Source organism: Petaurus breviceps, unplaced genomic scaffold (genome assembly GCF_028583685.1).
Source record: "Petaurus breviceps papuanus isolate PSGF00001 unplaced genomic scaffold, PetGlider_PUasm1.0 225, whole genome shotgun sequence".
NCBI classification, from domain to species: Eukaryota; Metazoa; Chordata; class Mammalia; order Diprotodontia; family Petauridae; genus Petaurus; species Petaurus breviceps.
Window position 1 is genome coordinate 14,702,476 of NW_027185889.1, and position 18,219 is coordinate 14,720,694.

The window sequence follows — 18,219 nt, forward strand, 5'->3', positions numbered from 1 at the left end:
GGAAGGCTGAGGAATAGCTGAATAGAATATTAAAGCTGGACGAATCATAGCTTCAGAACTGGAAAGAACCTCAGAGGCCACTGAATGCCAGCCCCTTATTTTACATACCTTGAGGACTCCATAGGTGAAGTGACAGGTTTTAAAGGGGTCATATGATCATAGATTTAGAGGTAGAATAGACCTCAGAGGCCAACCTTCTCACTGAGTAATGAGGAAACTGAGGCCCAGAGAGGTTAAATGATTGCTCTAAAGTCACATAGCCAGTAACAGTTAGAGGCAGAATTTGAACGAGCATCTTCTGATTCCTGAACCAATATACTGTATTGTACTTTCTGCTGTACAAGACTACCTCCCACTCATATAATGAATTACAAGTTTGCCATAAAGTTAGGGATTATCTAGTTCAGCCATTCCCCTGGAGCAGGAGCTCTTGATCATTTTTATAACAGGGACCCCTTTGACAGTCTGAAGCTTATGGATCCCATCTCAGGATAATGTTTTGAAATACACAAAATACACAAAACATGCAGGGTTACAAAGGGAACCAATTATACTGAAATTCAGTTATCAAAAAAAAAAAGTTAATGGACCCTAGTTTAAGTATTTTACAATTGCCCTAGTATTTTTGATCTCTTGACTTCCCATCTATCATTTTACCTTTCTTAACTCCTATTGAGAAGGACTCAAAAAAGGAATAGAACCAATCTTAAACCCAGCAACTTGGAAAAGATGTAAAAGTAAATGGAAATATTCAATATTAGAATGGATTGTGGAGGGACAGACAAACTGATTCATTGTTGGTAGGACTGTGAATTGACCCAACTCTTCCAGAGGGGCTATTCAGAATAATGGTAGAAAAGTATTGCATTCTCTCTCATGGGAAATATTTAGGCAGAAACTGAATGACCACTTGGGGTTATCGAAGTGTGGGAGTCCTTTTTCAGGTGTGAGCTAACTTCCCAGTGAGATCCCTTCTGAGATTTTGTGGTTCTGTGACTAAACAGCATTACCAAACCTTTTATCTAGCAATCCCACTGTTAGGCATATTCCCCAGGTTTAAAAAACAAGAAAGCCCAATGTATCATAGTAATCATAGGAGTTTTTTTGTAGTAGCAAAGAACTGGAAATAAAGTGGTTACCCATTGACTGGAGAATTCTGAACAATTATGGTATATGGATATAACATTATCATGACATAAAAAATGACAAATAGTACTTGCAAGAACTAAAGATTTAGATGAACTGATACTAGCTGAAATAAGCAGAATCAGCAGAACAGTATAAGCAACAATGATGACAAATTATGTTTATGGGAAGAACCGGAAAAGGAGAGTAACCCAGTCTTGGCACCTAAGAACAGATAATGAAATCTGCAAACCTACATACCTCCTCTCTGTAGGGAGGTTGGGGACTACTGGGATAAAATAATCACCTGAGATAATGTTTGTCAGGTGCTTAGCACCGTGTCTGGCACATAGTAGGCTTAATAAAGGCTTGTTTCTTTGCATGCATCATCAAACTTGGTCACTGTATCAGATATTTTTGTTTTATTGTTTTTCTTTGTTACAACAGAAGCTTCAATTTCCAGGAGGAAGGAGAATGTGGACTATATTTGGAAGTGACTGTAATGCAGAAACAAAAGAGTTCAATAAAACTCATTTTTAAAATTAAAAAAAAAATAGTGATCAGGCTTTAAACAGGCATTGATAGAAATGCATATTTGAAGGGTTTTTCTGGATGATTTAAGTCACAAAAAATCAATGAATAAACATGTATTAAGCACCTAGTATGTACTAGTATGAGTTAAGACTAGTCATACAAAAAGAGGCAAAAGACCGTCCCTGCTATCTGGGACTTTAAAATAAGCCCAGGCAGAATAATTTTCCTCTCAGGTCAAAATTGTAGTTTCTATACATTGAAAGAAAGCTGAAAGCAGAAAACTTTAGGAGCACTTAGAAAATGGTGAAAATTCTAGGTGTTGATAAGAGATAGCATCATAAATCTCTAGTTAGGAGATAACTTAGAAGTCATCAACTAGAATTCTTTCATTTTACAGATGGAGAAACTGAGGCTCATGGGTGAGTGATTTGCTTAGGGTCATCCAGCTTAAAAGTCTCTGAGGTGGGACTCCGACTCAGATCTTTATGATTCCAAGGGCAGAATTCTGTCCATCACACTGCACTGCCTCTTCCATTTCTCCTTCCTTTCTTACGAGGTCTACCTTTGGTGCACTGTTTCTCAGTCTCAGTTTGGTGTCTGTTAGGCTTGGAGTCAAAAAGACCAGGAATCCAATCCAGTCTTGCCTCTGAGACTTACCTGCTATGTGACCATGACTCTGAGCCTCAGTTTCCCCATCTGTAAAATGAGACTGATAATACTTGCAGTACCTTTCTCATTAGAGTTCTAAGGACCAAATGAGATCATGTTTGTAAAATGTTTAACAAATCTTCAAGTCTATAGGCATGTCAGGGTTTTTGTTATTATTACTAAGCTGGTAATTCCCTGAAGTACTTTTTAATTACCCTACCAAAACCCTTGTGAGGTAAAGTATAGGATTAGTAAGCATGCTTCCTCATTCAAAATAGCTTACTAACCATCATCCCCATTCCCCTACTGTCACAGGAAAAGAAATTTTCAGATCATAACTACTGTGTTGCAAAACACAAGAAATATCAGTATCGTTGGCATCAATACAACTCAAGCAAGTTCCATTTTGTGTTAAGGACCTGGGAGCATAGGAAGGAAGCTAAAAGGGGAAGACCTACCTGGTTACAGCCAGGAATCACAGGATCCCAGCTTTAGCACTGAAAGGGACTTTGGAGATCTTCAGGTTAAATCTTCTCACCTTAGTTTATGTGGACTATTTATGACCTGTGGTAGAGCTTTCCGAGCTTGTATTGTTCTAATCAGCCAGTCAGACATGTTGTACCTTGACTCTAACATAGTGATATCATTTTTGTCCTCTTCAAGAACAAAGGATGATAACCAACCAACTCACTTTAGAATTGAGTGCCCTTGATTTGCCCAAGGTCACATGGGTAAGAAGTGGCAGATTGGGGATTGGAACCTAGGTTGTCTGGCTGCAGATCAAAAACGCACAAGTAGGTTCTGTAGGCCCTTGACACCATTGGCTTGTCACACCACCATTATCTTCTTCGTTGGATCATAGATCTGAAGCTAGAAGAGGCCTCAGAAACCCTCCAATCCAGTCTCCTGGGGGGGAGGTGGGTCAGAAGCGAGATTTGAATCCAATTTCTCTTTCCAAGATGCTGTCACAGTACCTCTTCTTTTGGAACTTTGTAGGGAAGGAACTTGTTGCATAGGGGAGTCTTGAATTTAATATTCTACCGTTGTCATCAAAGTTTTTTTCTCCCCACACACCCCCCCACCACTCCAATATTCATTAAAACCCAGAAGGAACATTTTTCTTTTGAGGTTCATACTATATATCCCAGAGAAATGAAACTGTCATGAAGTTCAGACATTAATCCCATTCTCCATGTTTCCAGATGCTCAGTCTGTGTTGGTGCAACCTGTGCTTGGTGTGAAAATGAGAAAAAATGCATCCATCCTTTCACAGCCTGTGACCCAATGGACTACCGGAAAAACCAGGTGACTAGTTTGGTGTAATCGATAGAATGGCAAGGCTTCTTTAGAAAATATATGTTCATAAATGTAACCTGAAAGAAGACCCACAGGAAAAAAAAAACCTGAACACTGTGGTGCTTCGAATGGCCAAACTTGGCCTTGGAGGAAGGGTGAGAAAACCCATCTCCCTCCCATGCGGAGGTGGGAGAGTATGGCTACAATACTGAAGGCACTAGTGGTTCTACTCAGTCAATTGATTGGTTGGGTTTTCCCTCTTTCTTTCTGGGTCTTTGTTACAATTGAGGGCTTTCTGTATAGGGAGAGGGAAGTGATATATTCAGAAATGAAAGTGATATAAAAACAAAAAGTTTCAATAAAAATAAAATGAAATTTAAATCATGTTGTGTATCTATATTTTATTATATATAGTATTTGTTATATATGCTTATTTTAGATAGCTATATATTATATATATGAGAATATACATAGACATATGTATATAATACATTACATATGATATGTCTGTATATATACATACATACACACACACGTATAGGTACACAAACATGAGAGGCAATAAAACATAGCCAACCTCTAAGAGAAGGTGATCTGGGTTTGAGTGCTTCCAAAGAGAGATTGTTACTTAACCTTCTCTAGTCTCTAGACAAGTTTCTGAGACCCTTAAATTGTAGAGAAGATGCTGACCTGTCCTGTATTGGTAGAGCGGGGTTCCCACACCATACACAGATTGTGTATTGTGTAACCCCTATTGGGATTATATGTGTATATGCCTACATCCGTGTGTTCATTAGTCACTCAACAGATGTTTATTAAACACTTAGGATGATCTAGGCCCATATGTGTGTTTGTGATCAGTGTAGCCCTACCCTATCTTATTTATCAATGACAATGACATTGAGAAAATGCTTTGAATTTTTTCCAGAATGTCTGTCAAACATCCAGAAAATCACCTCTTTCAAGAGGCGGAGGATTCCAGACCAAGAGGAATGCCAAAACAAACCAGGACTCACAGGTTAGAGCACATTGGCTATGTCAGCCGTGTAGAAGTTGGTCACAGGCAAATTTAAAAATAAATGCCAGAAACCAGAGTTGTTGGGGTTATTCCAAGTTTCCCACCCTACCAAAATTCTTTTCGTCATCTATGGGTTTTTAACTAGTTTAAAAGAAAATTAATTGGCTCAATATATCAAAGGCTCCAAACTCCGTGAAAGAAATTAGAACTCCTTAATTATGAAAAATGGTGGTGTTCTTTTGGTAGTCAGTTTTAAAAAACTGACCTTGTGACTGTCTTTGGGGGAACTTTCAGAAAGAAATGTGGCAAGTTTGATGTTTTTGTTTTTTGGGGGGGGTGGGGTGCTGGTCTTTAGTCAAATGCAGATGGCACATACTCATTATACCCTCTGTGGATTGGAGAGAATGATATACCTAAAATGAAATGTTCATTCAGCCTTGCTGACCTTTATGCTTTATATAAATAAAGTCTAAATAAAGTCAGTGGAATCAATAATGTATATCCCAAAAGTAAGAAATATGCCACAAAATATGTCTCTCTTTTCCCTTTTTCTCCCCTTCTAACTTCTTCATCTCTCTCTCCTCTCCCTCTCTCCCTCCTCCTCCCCCTCTCCTTCCTCCTCTCCCTCCCCCTCTCCCCTTGCCCTCTCTCCCACTTCCTCCTCCCTAGAATACTGTTAGAATTTTCAAGACCTTGAAATTCATTGACATTCTTTGTAATGTTTCAGAAGGCCTTAGCCCAGAGAAAATCAGTACATCCTTCTATTTAAGAAGCCCAGTGAATTCCTGAGAAACTCTCATCAATGTCAGTAACTGAGCTTAATCAGGGAGCTAGCTTGCAGAGAACTTTTTCCTAGTTTTGAATTTTTTGACCTTATCAGAAGTGGGGAGGACATGTAACCCTGGTTAGCTCATCTGTAGCTATTTAAAGGTGAATTAGAAAATAATAAAATGTGCATTCCTGGTTATTTGAAGAAGAAGGAGGAGGAGGAGGAAGGGAGGGAGGAGAAGGAAGATTTGGATACAGTAGAAAATGCAAAGGCCCTGGAGGCTGGTTCAAATCCTTCCTCTTAATTGACTGTGTGACCTTGGGCAAATCACTTCTCTTTGGGTCTCTGTTTCCTAGTCTGTAAAAGAAAGGGGTGGGACTAGATGATTTCTGGGATCTTTTATCAGTAGTGCCCACCTGCCTTGGTTGGGATCTTCCTGACCTAACCTAGTCATGGGTCTGGGGTCTCTGTTTCCTAGTCTGTAAAAGAAAGGGGTGGGACTAGATGATTTCTGGGATCTTTTATTTTTTTGAGATCTAAATCTCTTAGCCAATGAGATTTGTACCTCAGTGCCCCCCAGGAAACTCCTGAAGCCTATAAGTTATCAGTAGTGCCCACCTGCCTTGGTTGGGATCTTCCTGACTTAGCCTAGTCATGGGTCTGGACCAAAAAAACCCCAAACCAAGACAAAATAACTGAATCACGTGAACCAAATGCATTAAAAATTTTTAGAACACTCATACCAGCATCCTTTCGATTTTCCAAACTTTTAGGTTCTTTATAGAAATATAGGTGTGGTCCTGGAAGGGCCCTTGGACACTATCTAGTCTAAGCCTTTCATTTTATTGATGAGGAAACTGAGGGAGAGATGAATTAATTTCTCTAAGGTCACAAAAGTAGTGAGTAGGAAAGCCAGAATTCAAACCGAGGTCCTCTGACTCCAAATCCATCTCTCTCCACATTCCCCACACTACTCTGCCTGTCTTCTTGGGGAAACAGGACCCATGAGGCATGGATCTTTCTCTTCAGTGACTTTGTATTTCTGGACTCCTATTTAGGATGGGGTCTCATTTCTGGACTCCTATTTAGGATGGGTTCTCCTATGACCTTCAGATTCTCCCCTGCTCCCTTCCCCCTTTCTACTTTTGCTATTTCTCCCCCTAAGCTAAGCCTTCAAATACTTTGCCTTGTAAAACACTTTCCTCTGTCAGTAAATGGGTGGGCCAGTTTTCCTCCTGATTGCATTACTGCTAAAGACAGCCCGATTTCATCCCTAAGTGCTCCTGAAGGCACATTCAGGGCACCTGAGAGAAACCTGATCTACCATGCTGCCTCCAAAGGCTTTCCTGAGAGGGGATAGACCACTTGGGAGGCAGTAGCTTATACATAAACAAGAGGGCCTTAGAGGTTTGCTCTTTCTAAACAACAACAATAGCAAATGAACACTCACTGTTTCCTTGGTTCCCTACAGCCTGTCTTCTGGCCCATTGCCATCTTTTGAACCATAGCTCCTTCATGGGTTATCAGATCTGGTGCCTCCAGAACCTTCTGAGCCCCCCCCCCCCAGGTTCAGAATACAAAGTGGGGACTGATCAGAGCTGCCTCTTTGGGGATTGCCTAGCTTTGGGTGGAGGGCTAGAGACAAGGGACAAGAAGCTTTGTGTTTCATCAAAAAAGTATTCATCTAGATGGTTCAGCGAATGGAGCATCACACCTGGAGTCAGGGAGACTTGAATTCTCATCCAGATTCACACACTTGATAGGAGTGTGACAAGTCACTTAACCTCTGTAGACCTCAGTTAATAATAACACTTACCTCCCAGGGTCATTTTGAGGAGGATTAAATGAGATCATATTTGTAAAGTGCTCTGTAAGCCATAAAGCACTATATAAATAGTTATTGTTATTATTACTGTAACAATTAAAGAGGGCCAGCCATGGATGAGGTGCCACAGGGGAAGCAGAGTGGCCCTTCAGTATCATTTCTGGCACATTGTTGTTCAGTTGGGCCTGACTCTGGGATTCCCTGAACCATGTTGTCCTTGGGCTTTTCTTGGTAAATATCCTGGAGTGGTTTGCCATTTCCTTCTCTAGTTGATTAAGGCAGGCAAACAGAGGTTGGGACTCACCCAGGACCACATAGCTAGTAAGAGTCTAAAGCTGACTTTGAACTTGAGTCTTTCTGACTCTAGGCCCAGTGCTCTATCCACTGAGCAGCCTAGCTGCCTCCTTTCTGGTGCATAGTAGGTGTTTGTCCTTTGTTCTCAAAGAAGACCGTGAGTTCAGGGAGGTGATGCCATGACTTGAAAGTGAATTGGGTTTAAGTGAGACAGGGCTGTGCAAAGTCACCAACCTCAGTCTCTCCTCCTGGGGCCATCTGGATCCTGGGATCAGAATGACTGGAGATTGCCCTGGATGACAAAGTAGGTGCTTATTGACTGACTATACAGTAGAAAGAATGCTGGCTTGATTTCATAGAATTTCAGAATTAGAAGTGACCTCACTACCCTTGGTCCAACCCACACCCAGTAGGAATCCTCACTATAATATATACAACAAGTAGCTGCCTAGTCTTTGTTTGAAGACCTTTGAGGAGGGGGAATCTCACCTTCTCTCAAGGCAATAATCCATTCCGGTTTTGGCCAACTCCATTACTGAATTTTTTTCTAACATCTGACCTCTGCTTGGTATTCAAAGCCTTTCATAACCCAGTCCAGGGGTGGGAAACTTATGCCCTTGAGGCCACTGTGGCCCTCTAGGTCCTCAAGTGACCTGGTCAAAGAGCTGCACTTGTGGCCTCGAGGCCATAGGTTCCCCACCCCTGACCCAACCTCCCCTTTCTTTCTGATCTTCCTAACACCTCACTCCCCAGCGTGTCATCTTCAGTCCAGTAACCCCATCCTCCTCCCCAGCATGTCCTCCCGACTGTCCCGAGAACAAGACCCTCCATCTTTCAGTTCTGGACATTCTCTCTGGCTTTCCTCCATGCCTGGAATGCTCTCTATCCTGCCTGCTCCCTTCCTTAGCTTCCTTTCAATCCCATCTTTTACAAGAAACCTTCCCCAACCCCTCTTACCGTGTTTCCCCGATAATAAGACACTGTCTTATTATTTTTTTTGGAAAGAAAAACACCAGAGGGCTTATTTTCAGGGGAGGGCTTATGTTGTCCTGCCTCATCTCTCCTCCGCAGCACTGCTCTCAATGGTGCCAGCAAGAAAATCACTGGGGAAGAACAGGATGAGGCGCTCACTGCTGCAGCTCTGATTGGATGCAGCTCGGAGCGCAGCGTGCGTTTCACGGGGGGGGGGGGGGGGGGGCGGTGCATACAGAGGGTACCATAATGTAGCGTGTAGCTCAGGGGATCACCTTCACTACAGTAGCAATCTCAATAGGGCTTATTTTCGGGGAAGGGCTTATTTTAGAGGAATCTTGCACAGTAAGGGGAGGGCTTATTTTCGGGATAGGTCTTATTATCGAGGAAACACGGTAATTCCAGTGCCTTCTCTCTTTTAATTATTTCCTATTTATCCTGTGTCTAGCCTGCTTTGTATGTATTTGTTTGCATGTTGTCTATCCCATTAGATTGTCAGCTCCTTGAGGGCAGGGACTGTCTTTTGCCTCTTTTTGTACCACCAGCTCTTAGCAAAGTGCCTGGTATATAGTAGGTGCTTAATAAATGCTTATTGCATGAGTGGATTGGCCTCTTGGCACCCTCTACACATGGCTTCCAGTTCTGCTCTCTGGGGCCAAGTAGACCAAGCCTAATCTTCTCCATATGCTAGCACTTCAGATACTTGAGACAGCTATGGTGCCCTCTTCACCCCCAATCTTCTCCATTCTCAACACCCCTAGTTCCTTTAACCAGTCTTCAGGTAACATGGACTCAAGGCTTTTCACCTTCCTAGTTGCCACATTCTCAGCTTATCTGAGTCCTTAAACTGTAGTGCCCAGTATGTTTATGGCGTTTAAGGTGCCCATCCTACCTCTTACACTTAATATTTGTGTGTCCTTGGGTAAATGACAATTTCCCTGGGCCTCAGTTTCCCTCTCCATAAAAATGAGGGGGGTTGGACCAAATGGCCTCAGAGGTTCCTTCCACCTTTACATCTATGAGCCTATAAACATCGACAAAATAGGTGCTTCCTCTCTGAGTTACCATTCCCCTCCCTGAGTTCCACAGACATTCACTACCCTAAAGGAGCCTGCTGTCAAGCCGCGAAACCAAAACTAGGAATAAATGTAATTCAATCAACAAGCATTTCTCTATTAATTGCTTGCTATGTGACAGGCACTGTGCTGAGACACAGAAAACACAAAGACAAAAAGGAAACAATTCCTGTCCTCCTGAGATTATATTCTATTGGATAATGCAAATTAGGATGTAACAAGGACATAAAGAGACACAAAATTCTGAGACGCTAGTAGGAAGAAGAGATCATTTTGGGGTGGAGGGGACAGAGGCAGGCCCATGCTATGCGAGATTGTGGTGGAAGGTTGGACAGAGGTTGGGAAATGAGAGAAATCCCAAGAGAGGATATGGTGCTTGACCTGGGCTTTAGAGGATAAAAGGATTTCAGTAGGAGATGGAATCATAAAGGAGGGGGGGCAGTGGAAGAGGAAGGTGTTCTAGGACTCTAGAAGAGCTCTAGGCACACAGGGCGCAAAAACGAGGATGAGGAGGGAAAGAGTAGAATGTGTTTTGGGAAATAAAGAGTTGTACAGTGTTCCTGGGGAGCTGTACAGTTACTCAATTCCTTGCTAGGGATTGATTGACAGAATGAATAGAGAAAAGGTTGGAACCAGAGCCTTAAGGTCCTTGAGCCAGTATCAGGATTTCATTCAGTAGATCAGTGGACTTTGGAGGGGAGGAGGGACAAAGACAGATCCAAACATGTAATTTCATTTGTATCTCTTAGTGTGAAAACACCCAAACTCTCATTCGTCTTGTAGTGTGGCCTGTGGTACTCGTGGTCATGGAGGTAGGACATGACATGTCTTTGGTAAAACTCCAGTCTGGAGACTTCTGAGTCTGGCCTTCGACTTACTCAGGCATGTCCGTTTCCCTCCACTCACTGGACCATGTTGCCTCTCAAACCAAACAAAAGGTATATTTGTGATTGGAGTGATTCTCAGTGCAGTATGAAGCTCATCATTGCTCGAAAAGGATTCATTAAGGGCCTGCTTAATGTTCCCAGGTACTGTGTAGATACTGTTGGTAGTAAAATCCTTGAGGGCCAAGACTATGGCATTATTTCATCTAGGTTCTCATTGCCTGTCTAGCTTGGTGCTTGGATGCCTGCCCAACCCAATGCTTGGCATATGATACATGTAGGTATTATGAGGTCATTAGTGTAGAGCTGGAAGTGACCTCAGAGGCCATCTAATTCAACCTGTTTTTACATTTGAGGAAACTGGGGCCAAGCAAAGTTAAGTGGGTTGGCAAAGTAGATAGAGAGCTAAACCTGAAGTCAGGGAAGACCTGAGTTCAAAACCAGCCTCAGACACTTAATGTGTGACCCTGGGCAAGTCACTTTTAATTGCTGCCTCAGTTTCCCCTTTTGCAAAATGAGGGTAATAATAGCACCTACCTCCTAGGGTTGTTGTGAGACCCAAATTTTAGGCATATGTATGTCAAAATAACACATACATATAATATAGAAATATAGTTAGATATAAAATGTTTAAAATATAGATTTATAATATATTTTTTAAATATATTTGAAATATATTTATATGAAACATTTATATAAAATATATATTTGTATTATATATCATATTATACATATAATATTGTCTAAATATATTTTATCTATTTTAAATAGCTACTTAATATATTAAATATATTTATATAAAGTATTTTATGTATAAATATATTTAAATGTAATAATTTAAAATGGATATACTACATAAATATGTTTACATGCAGATACATGCTTGTATGTATGTGTGTGTGTAATGTACCTAAAGATCTTAAAACATTAGTCTGTCTCAGCTACCTTAAATGCTGGCTATTGTTGCCCACGATCTACATTTAGGGCTGCAGTGAACCTTAGAGGCCTCTCCCTCATTTAGCCAGATTTTCATAGCAATTTAAGTGACTTGTTGAAAGTCATACAGATAGCAAGTATCTAGTAGAAGGCTCTAGAATTGGGATTTCCACTTCAATGTTTTTAGGGGATTAACCAGTTTATGCTTTGGTATGGGACATTAAAACCTACAGCACTGCTTTACCATGGCCATAGCCTGCACCCTCACCCCCTGTGAACCCACTCTGAAATGAGATCTGTCACTAGAAAGGGCAGGATAGCCGTGGTCATTGACCAACCCCTGGCTGTTCCTAGGAGGAAGCAGCTTCAAAGTGGATGATCTCTTGTTGATGAATCAACAGCATTATTTTCACTTAAGAATGATAACTCCTTTTGTTCAAATGCAGTTAGTTTGGAGGGGGCACCCTGTCCACACCTTATATTTTATAATGTGTATATTGTTTCCCTTGAGGGAATGTAAGTTCCTTGAGGCCAGGCCCTCGTTCCTTTTGTTTAGTTTTGTTTTTGTTTGTTTGTTCTTTATCCCTAGGGCTTAGCACATTGACCTTCACCCACATCTTGGGCATCTGATAAATTCTTGCTAATTGATTGCTTACTTATTTCTCTGAGCTTCCTGAGGATAGGGACTATTGTATCTTTTTTCTCCTTCTCCTTATCTTTAGTGACCTACAGTGCCTGGTTTACTGAATGATTGAGATTAAGAATCACGAGGCCTCCCTGGTGATAACCACCATAAGCTTTCTTTATCTTTTGGTTCCCTGTGGTCTGCTGACTTTACCCCCAAACAACTGATCAGTGCTTTCCATTTCCTGTTCTCACCAGTAAGTGTCAGAGATCTGTTAGACAGATGTGTGATATTCGTAGTCACAACTTTAATTCTTACTAAGTGTCCATGATTTATAAAAGTTTATAAAGTATGCCCCCTTCCAAAAAAAACCCCAACTTTTCATTGATACATCTATATCACAGCCATTTCCCCACTCTAGACTGAACCCTTGTGACAAAGAAAAAAAAATAAGCAAAATATCACATGCACTGATGGAATCGGATAGTGTATACTGTGTGTTCTGTGCTATGAGACCCCCAGCCATCTGCTGTGAAAGAACAGGCATTATTTTTAAGTTTTTGTATTGGATGTCTACACTTCACTGCCATCCACTGTCTTGGACTCCTTGTAATCCAGCTCTGATCTGACTCCTTAGGTCACTAATTACCCACTAATTGTAAAATCCAGTGGCCTTTTCCCCTACTCCTTTACCCCCAATCTTTAGTAAAACTCTCTGACATTCCTCCTACTCTTTTTTTTAATTAATTTATTTTTAGTTTTCAACATTCACTTCCATAAGATTTTGAGTTCCATATTTTCCCCCCTCTCCCTCCACCCCCAAGACCCTTCCTCCTACTCTTGACAGACATTGTCACTCCTGATTCTCTTCCCTTTACTTCAGAAGGGTCACACATTGGCTTCTTGTGTTTACATGTAAGGAGGATCCTAGCTTCTTCCTTATCTCTTAAATGTGGGTGCTGCTCTAAGGTCTTCCTTTGGTCTTCTTCTCTCCCCATAAAATGTTTTTACTCTTTGTGGAGAACTTGCATTTCTAGATCTCTAACACAGTTCTAGAGTCACATCTAAAACCATCTTTGCTTCCTGTTGACATTTCCAAATCAGTACAATTACAGATAAGTTTAATTGTGGCATGTTGGCCTGGAAGTATGAAAATCAGGATTCATGTCCCATCTCTGACACTTAATATGTGCAATACCCTGGGCAAGCCACTTGCCTCCCTTGGTCCTCAGTTTCCTTCTCTGTAAAACAAGAGGGTTGAACTAGATGACCTCAGAGGTCCTTTTAGCTCTGTATCTATGATACTATGACCTTTTCCCCCCTTCTGACTTTTGTACTTATGTCTGTGTGATACCACCAACCACTTTTTTCCCTGGGCTTACCACCTTGGGGTGGTTATCTTCTACTTCGTACACCTCACATTTCCTGAAGATTCTACCTCCAAAGTACCTTTTAGTGAGCCCATGGAGGGTGAGCTTAAAGCCTGACATTTTTATTCAACTTTTAAAAATTTTATTTTATTTTTTATTCAACTACAAAAACCAGTTATTTTTTCTACTTGAACTATAGCCCACAGATTCTTAAATATCAATTAATAATTTACAATGAAGATAGTGACTTGATCCAGGATTATTTCTATTTGAGGGCAGCTAGGTGATGCAGTGGATAGAATGTCGGGGCCTAGATGCAGAAAGACTCATCTTCCTGAGTTCAGATCTGACTTCAGACTTAGTAGCTGTGTGACCCTGGGCAAGTCACTTAACCCTGTTTGTTTCAGTTCCTCGTCTGTAAAATGAGCTGGGGAAGGAAATGGCAAACCATTCCAGTATCTCTGCAGATGGGGCCACAGAGTTGGACAGGACTGAAATGACTGAACAACATTTCTAATCTGAATTCTATAAAAAGAAAAAAAGAATAAGAATGAAATAAATAACAATAGCTTACATTTATATCCTGCTTTAAGGCTAACACAGAAAGATGAAATGTGGGTTAGTTGGTCTAGAGCACTAAACTTGTTTATATAGTGCTTTAAGGTTTCCAAAGGACTTTTACACATATTATCTCATTTAATTTTCTCAACAACCTTGTGTTGTTAGCTGTCTGACTCCAGATGAATAAATCACTTAACCTCAGTTTCCTCCTCTGTAAATTGAGGGGATTGGACCCCCTAGTGATGTCTAGGGACTCTTCTAGCCTTAAATTCACAATCCTGGGATCATTTCTCATTTGGTCATTAATTGTCCATTTTCACCATTTGGCCACTCCCAATTTTAGAATGCCCCATCTTTGAATTGGTTTTGTTTTGCCTCTTTTCTCCAGCATGTTTCTTTAAACGATTGTTTGCCTCTTGATTACCATTTTTCTAATTTCTTTCCAAACCTGTTTCACCATTGCTCCACCGGCTCCATCAGCCACACCCCTTCATTTGTAAATTCCATGGACATGTTACTTCCCTCTGTTTCCTGGTTATTAGCAAAGATGTTAAATAATTTGAAAACCTCATACTAACCCCTTAGGTCCCCTCAGGACACTTCCCTTTAATTAGTTGTGCCACCTTTAATCCTCACTATGTCCTCTGGTTTGAGATTTCCAGCTGGTTTCAAATCCACGTGACTTTTTATCTAGCCCAGTTTGAACTAATTTCACAAGTAACAATCTGTGAGACATTCTTTTAAATGTTGACTGATGTCCAGGCTTTCAAAGTGATTTTTTTTTAATTTCAGATTTATTTTTCTCCTAAATCAGATTACCTTGGTCCAATTTGGTGTTAATAAATCAGAGTTGCTGAGTGCTCACGTTCCCATTGTTCTGTGAAATGTTAGCAACAAGTTCCTTTAGTAATGTTGTTGTTTTTCATTGTATTAATGTCAGACTTAACAAAGGGATCTGTTCTTGCTAGAAATAGACTCGGTTCAGATATGCTATTTGTTGGTATTGTTGCTATTTTCTTGTAGTTTTATGTTTTATTTTCTTGAAGGGAAAAAACCAGCTCATTTATTTGTGATTCAATAAGTCATCTAATTAACGTACTTTTTAAAGGCACCTTTTTATTTAAGTTGTATAACTGTGTGTGGCTTAAGTTCTGCCAAGTGCCAGAGTCCATCGTGGCTTCCGAAAGACACTTTCCCTTGCACCACCATTTAAAAATAATTTTCTCACACCATTAAAATAAAATTGCCAAGGAAACGGTCGACTTTATGGTTGGCTTCTGGCTAGTGAGGAGCTGTAACTGTCACACAAAAGAGCATTTTGATATATGGAAATTTCTGAGCAGCAAGATGAGGGAAAACCTCCCTGACACATTGAAAGAGAGGTTCTCCGTGTAGCTAGCGTGATCACTTTTTCTTCAAGTCTGTTAAATCTCTTTTACATGTAAGGCTTTTATCCCTCACTACATTTCCTCCAGTTGGGTTGTGAATTTTGAGGACGTAACAAAAAAAAAAAAAACTGCTCTTTTAAAACTGGGCTGTTGGGTGTCAGAATCCTTTTTGAAAGGAAAAAAAATTGGTTTGTCTGGTTTCTTCGACTTCCTGTTTGTGGAGAGATTTTCTTCCTTTTTTCCTTTTTCTTCAGCTAAAGTGTAAGCCAGTCACGTTTCTAACAATTGTTAGAAATTAGATCTGACTGATCTTGGTGTTTTCCCCATTTCTTGTATATTTTCAACATTTGGTAGCTCTTTAACACTGTTATTATGATTAGAAAAGGTCTTAGGGCCAAACCAGGAGGAAGCTAATCTAAGACCTTTTCCAAAGATAGTGGGGTGAAAGCATCTGCTTGCATGAGATAGGTAGGCCTGAATTCACTTCCCTCGCTAGAAGGCTCAGGAAAACTCTAAACAATAAGGTTCTTTAAAAAATAGCTTCTGAAGCAACTAGGCAACCTCTTCTCAGGAAAACATAATGGCCAGGAAGGCAGACATACTCTAAAAGTGTCTAAGCAAGCAGTTGATGCCAAAATAACTCCTCTTTAAGTGATTATATGTTGAAGATCAGCATTGCAGGGGAAGACAAGCTACATCTTTACTTGGCTTTACCCAGGGTCAAAATCAGTAATACAAATAAATACAGGATGAGAAAGGACCTGTTAGGGCCAAAAGACTAAGACTTAGTAGACCATCCACTGTAACCTAATTATGAGCCAGCAATGCAGTACTACCTTGGCAAAAACTCAGCATGGTGCTGGTTGGGATGGGCAGCCGGAACAGCAATGGATTTTGAGTCAGAAGACCTAGGTTCATATTACATACTACTTTTGTAGCTTGGGTCAAATTATTTTAGGCCTACTGGCTCAGTTTCCTTACCTGCAGAGCTGAGAATGTTGGGCTAGATGAATTCTGAGGTCCCTTTTAATTCCAAATCTATGATCTTATGAAGGAAGCCTGGAAGGCAGTGGTGATTTGTATCCCTCATAGCAGCAGAGTAATATAGACACAGGAGAAGCTTTAATGAATATTTTTGTTAACTTTATTTTGACATATAAGAGATAAAAAAAAATAAGCCTTATTTTGTACTCAGCATTAGTAAGGTCTTTGTTAGAGTATTGTGGATATTTATACATGTGTGTGCATATACATAAACACACAGACATTTCTCTCTATATATATATGTACATGTACACTTGTGTGTGTAAAGGATATAAAGAAACTGTGTAGTGTAGGGGAAATTCTGAAATTTGAAATTGGGAGACATGACTGAGTATTCCAGCTCTGTTACTATCTGTGGAAGCTTAGGCAAAGGCAACTAGAAGACACAATGGATGGAGTACCAGGCCGTGAGTCAGGAAAACTCATCTTCCCAAATTCAAATCCTGCCTCAGAAACTGACTAGCTGTGTGACCCTGGCCAAGTCACTTCACCTCTGGCTGTCTCCATTTCCTCATCTGTAAAAAGAGTTAGAGAAGGAAATGGCAAATCACTCCACTGTCTTTGCCAAGAAGAGCCCAAATAGGGTCACAAAGAGTGGGACACAACTGAACAGCAAAACTTCTGGCAAGTTAGGAGACCTCTGGGCCTCAGTTTCCCTACCTCTTCTCTCTTTTTCTCTTTCTCTTTCATTCATATATATATATATATATATATATAATGTACATATATACATATATAAATAACATAGATGATTTCTATGGCTCTACTCTTAGGATCAAAAATATTTGAGGGATGGGAGGAAAGGGTTGCTATGGAGAAAGGTTAAAGGGATTATTTATAATCTATAGAAGAAAAGGTGGGATTATGTGGTTATTTTCTTCAGGTAGACAAAGGACCTTTTGCAGAGAGTGGGAGGAATGCTGATCAGTTGTTATCTGTGTACTCAGCCTGAGAAAATGAGCTTGAATGGAAGCCTAGCCAGTGTCTCAGTAAAATCTCAGGGTTGGAAGGGGCCTCAGAGATCATCAGATTCAACCAATACTTGGGGGGAGAAATTTCCTCTACAACATAAAGGACAAATTTTAAGATAACCTGTGGTAGAAAACCTGATTGATGCATTGTTAAGAGTCCTTAGGGTCAGTGAATCGGCACTTCGTTCTGGACTCTGCTATTTATTATTAAGTATTGTGGTTGTTCACTTGTTTTCAGTCATGTCTGACTCTTGGGGTTTTCTTGACAAGGATACTGGAATGGTTTGCCATTTCCTTCTCCTTTTATAGATGAGGAAACTGAGGCAAACAGGGTTAATTGACTTGGCCAGGGTCACAGAGTTAGTAGGTGTTTGAGACCAAATCTGAAATGTGGTCTTCCTGAGTTAGTAATAATGGGGCAGATAGATGGTGTGGTGTATGGAGCGCTGAGTTTGGAGTCAGGAAGACCTGAGTTGAAATCCAACCTCAGAAACTTCCTAGGTATGTGACCCTGAACAAGTAATTTCACTTCTATTTCCTCATCTGTAAAATGAGCTGGAGAAGGAAATGGAAAACTTTTTTGGCAAGAAAACCTCAAATGGAGTCACAGAGTCAGACACTACTGAAAAGACTGAACTGCACCTTGCCTGGCTCTCTATCCACTGCACCATCTAGCTGCCCCATTACTACTGAGTGAAGGCAGAGGTCACCCACTGCATCGCGGGCCATCACCAGGCCCCTTTGTCTTTCCATTGGACTTTGACGACTCTGGAGGAAAGAGTGGGGCTGATGACTCTGCCCAGTTCTGCCTTGTTCATATCTAATTTACAAGCAAGTCAAGACATCCTGCTTGTGATGCCCTTGGTCCTCTGGGAAAATGAAG

At 40.7% G+C, this 18,219-nt stretch overlaps 1 protein-coding gene across 1 annotated transcript in view; it reads left to right on the forward strand.

Annotated features, from left to right (window-relative positions):
• The window catches only part of PLXNC1 (plexin C1), a 226,955-nt gene that overhangs the window by 89,875 nt on the left and 118,861 nt on the right, over positions 1–18,219 (forward strand). Inside the window, exons 8-9 of the mRNA XM_069095172.1 lie at positions 3,510–3,612; positions 4,532–4,621. Of these exons, the coding sequence (XP_068951273.1) occupies positions 3,510–3,612; positions 4,532–4,621 (193 nt within the window). The remainder of the gene's footprint in view (positions 1–3,509; positions 3,613–4,531; positions 4,622–18,219) is intronic.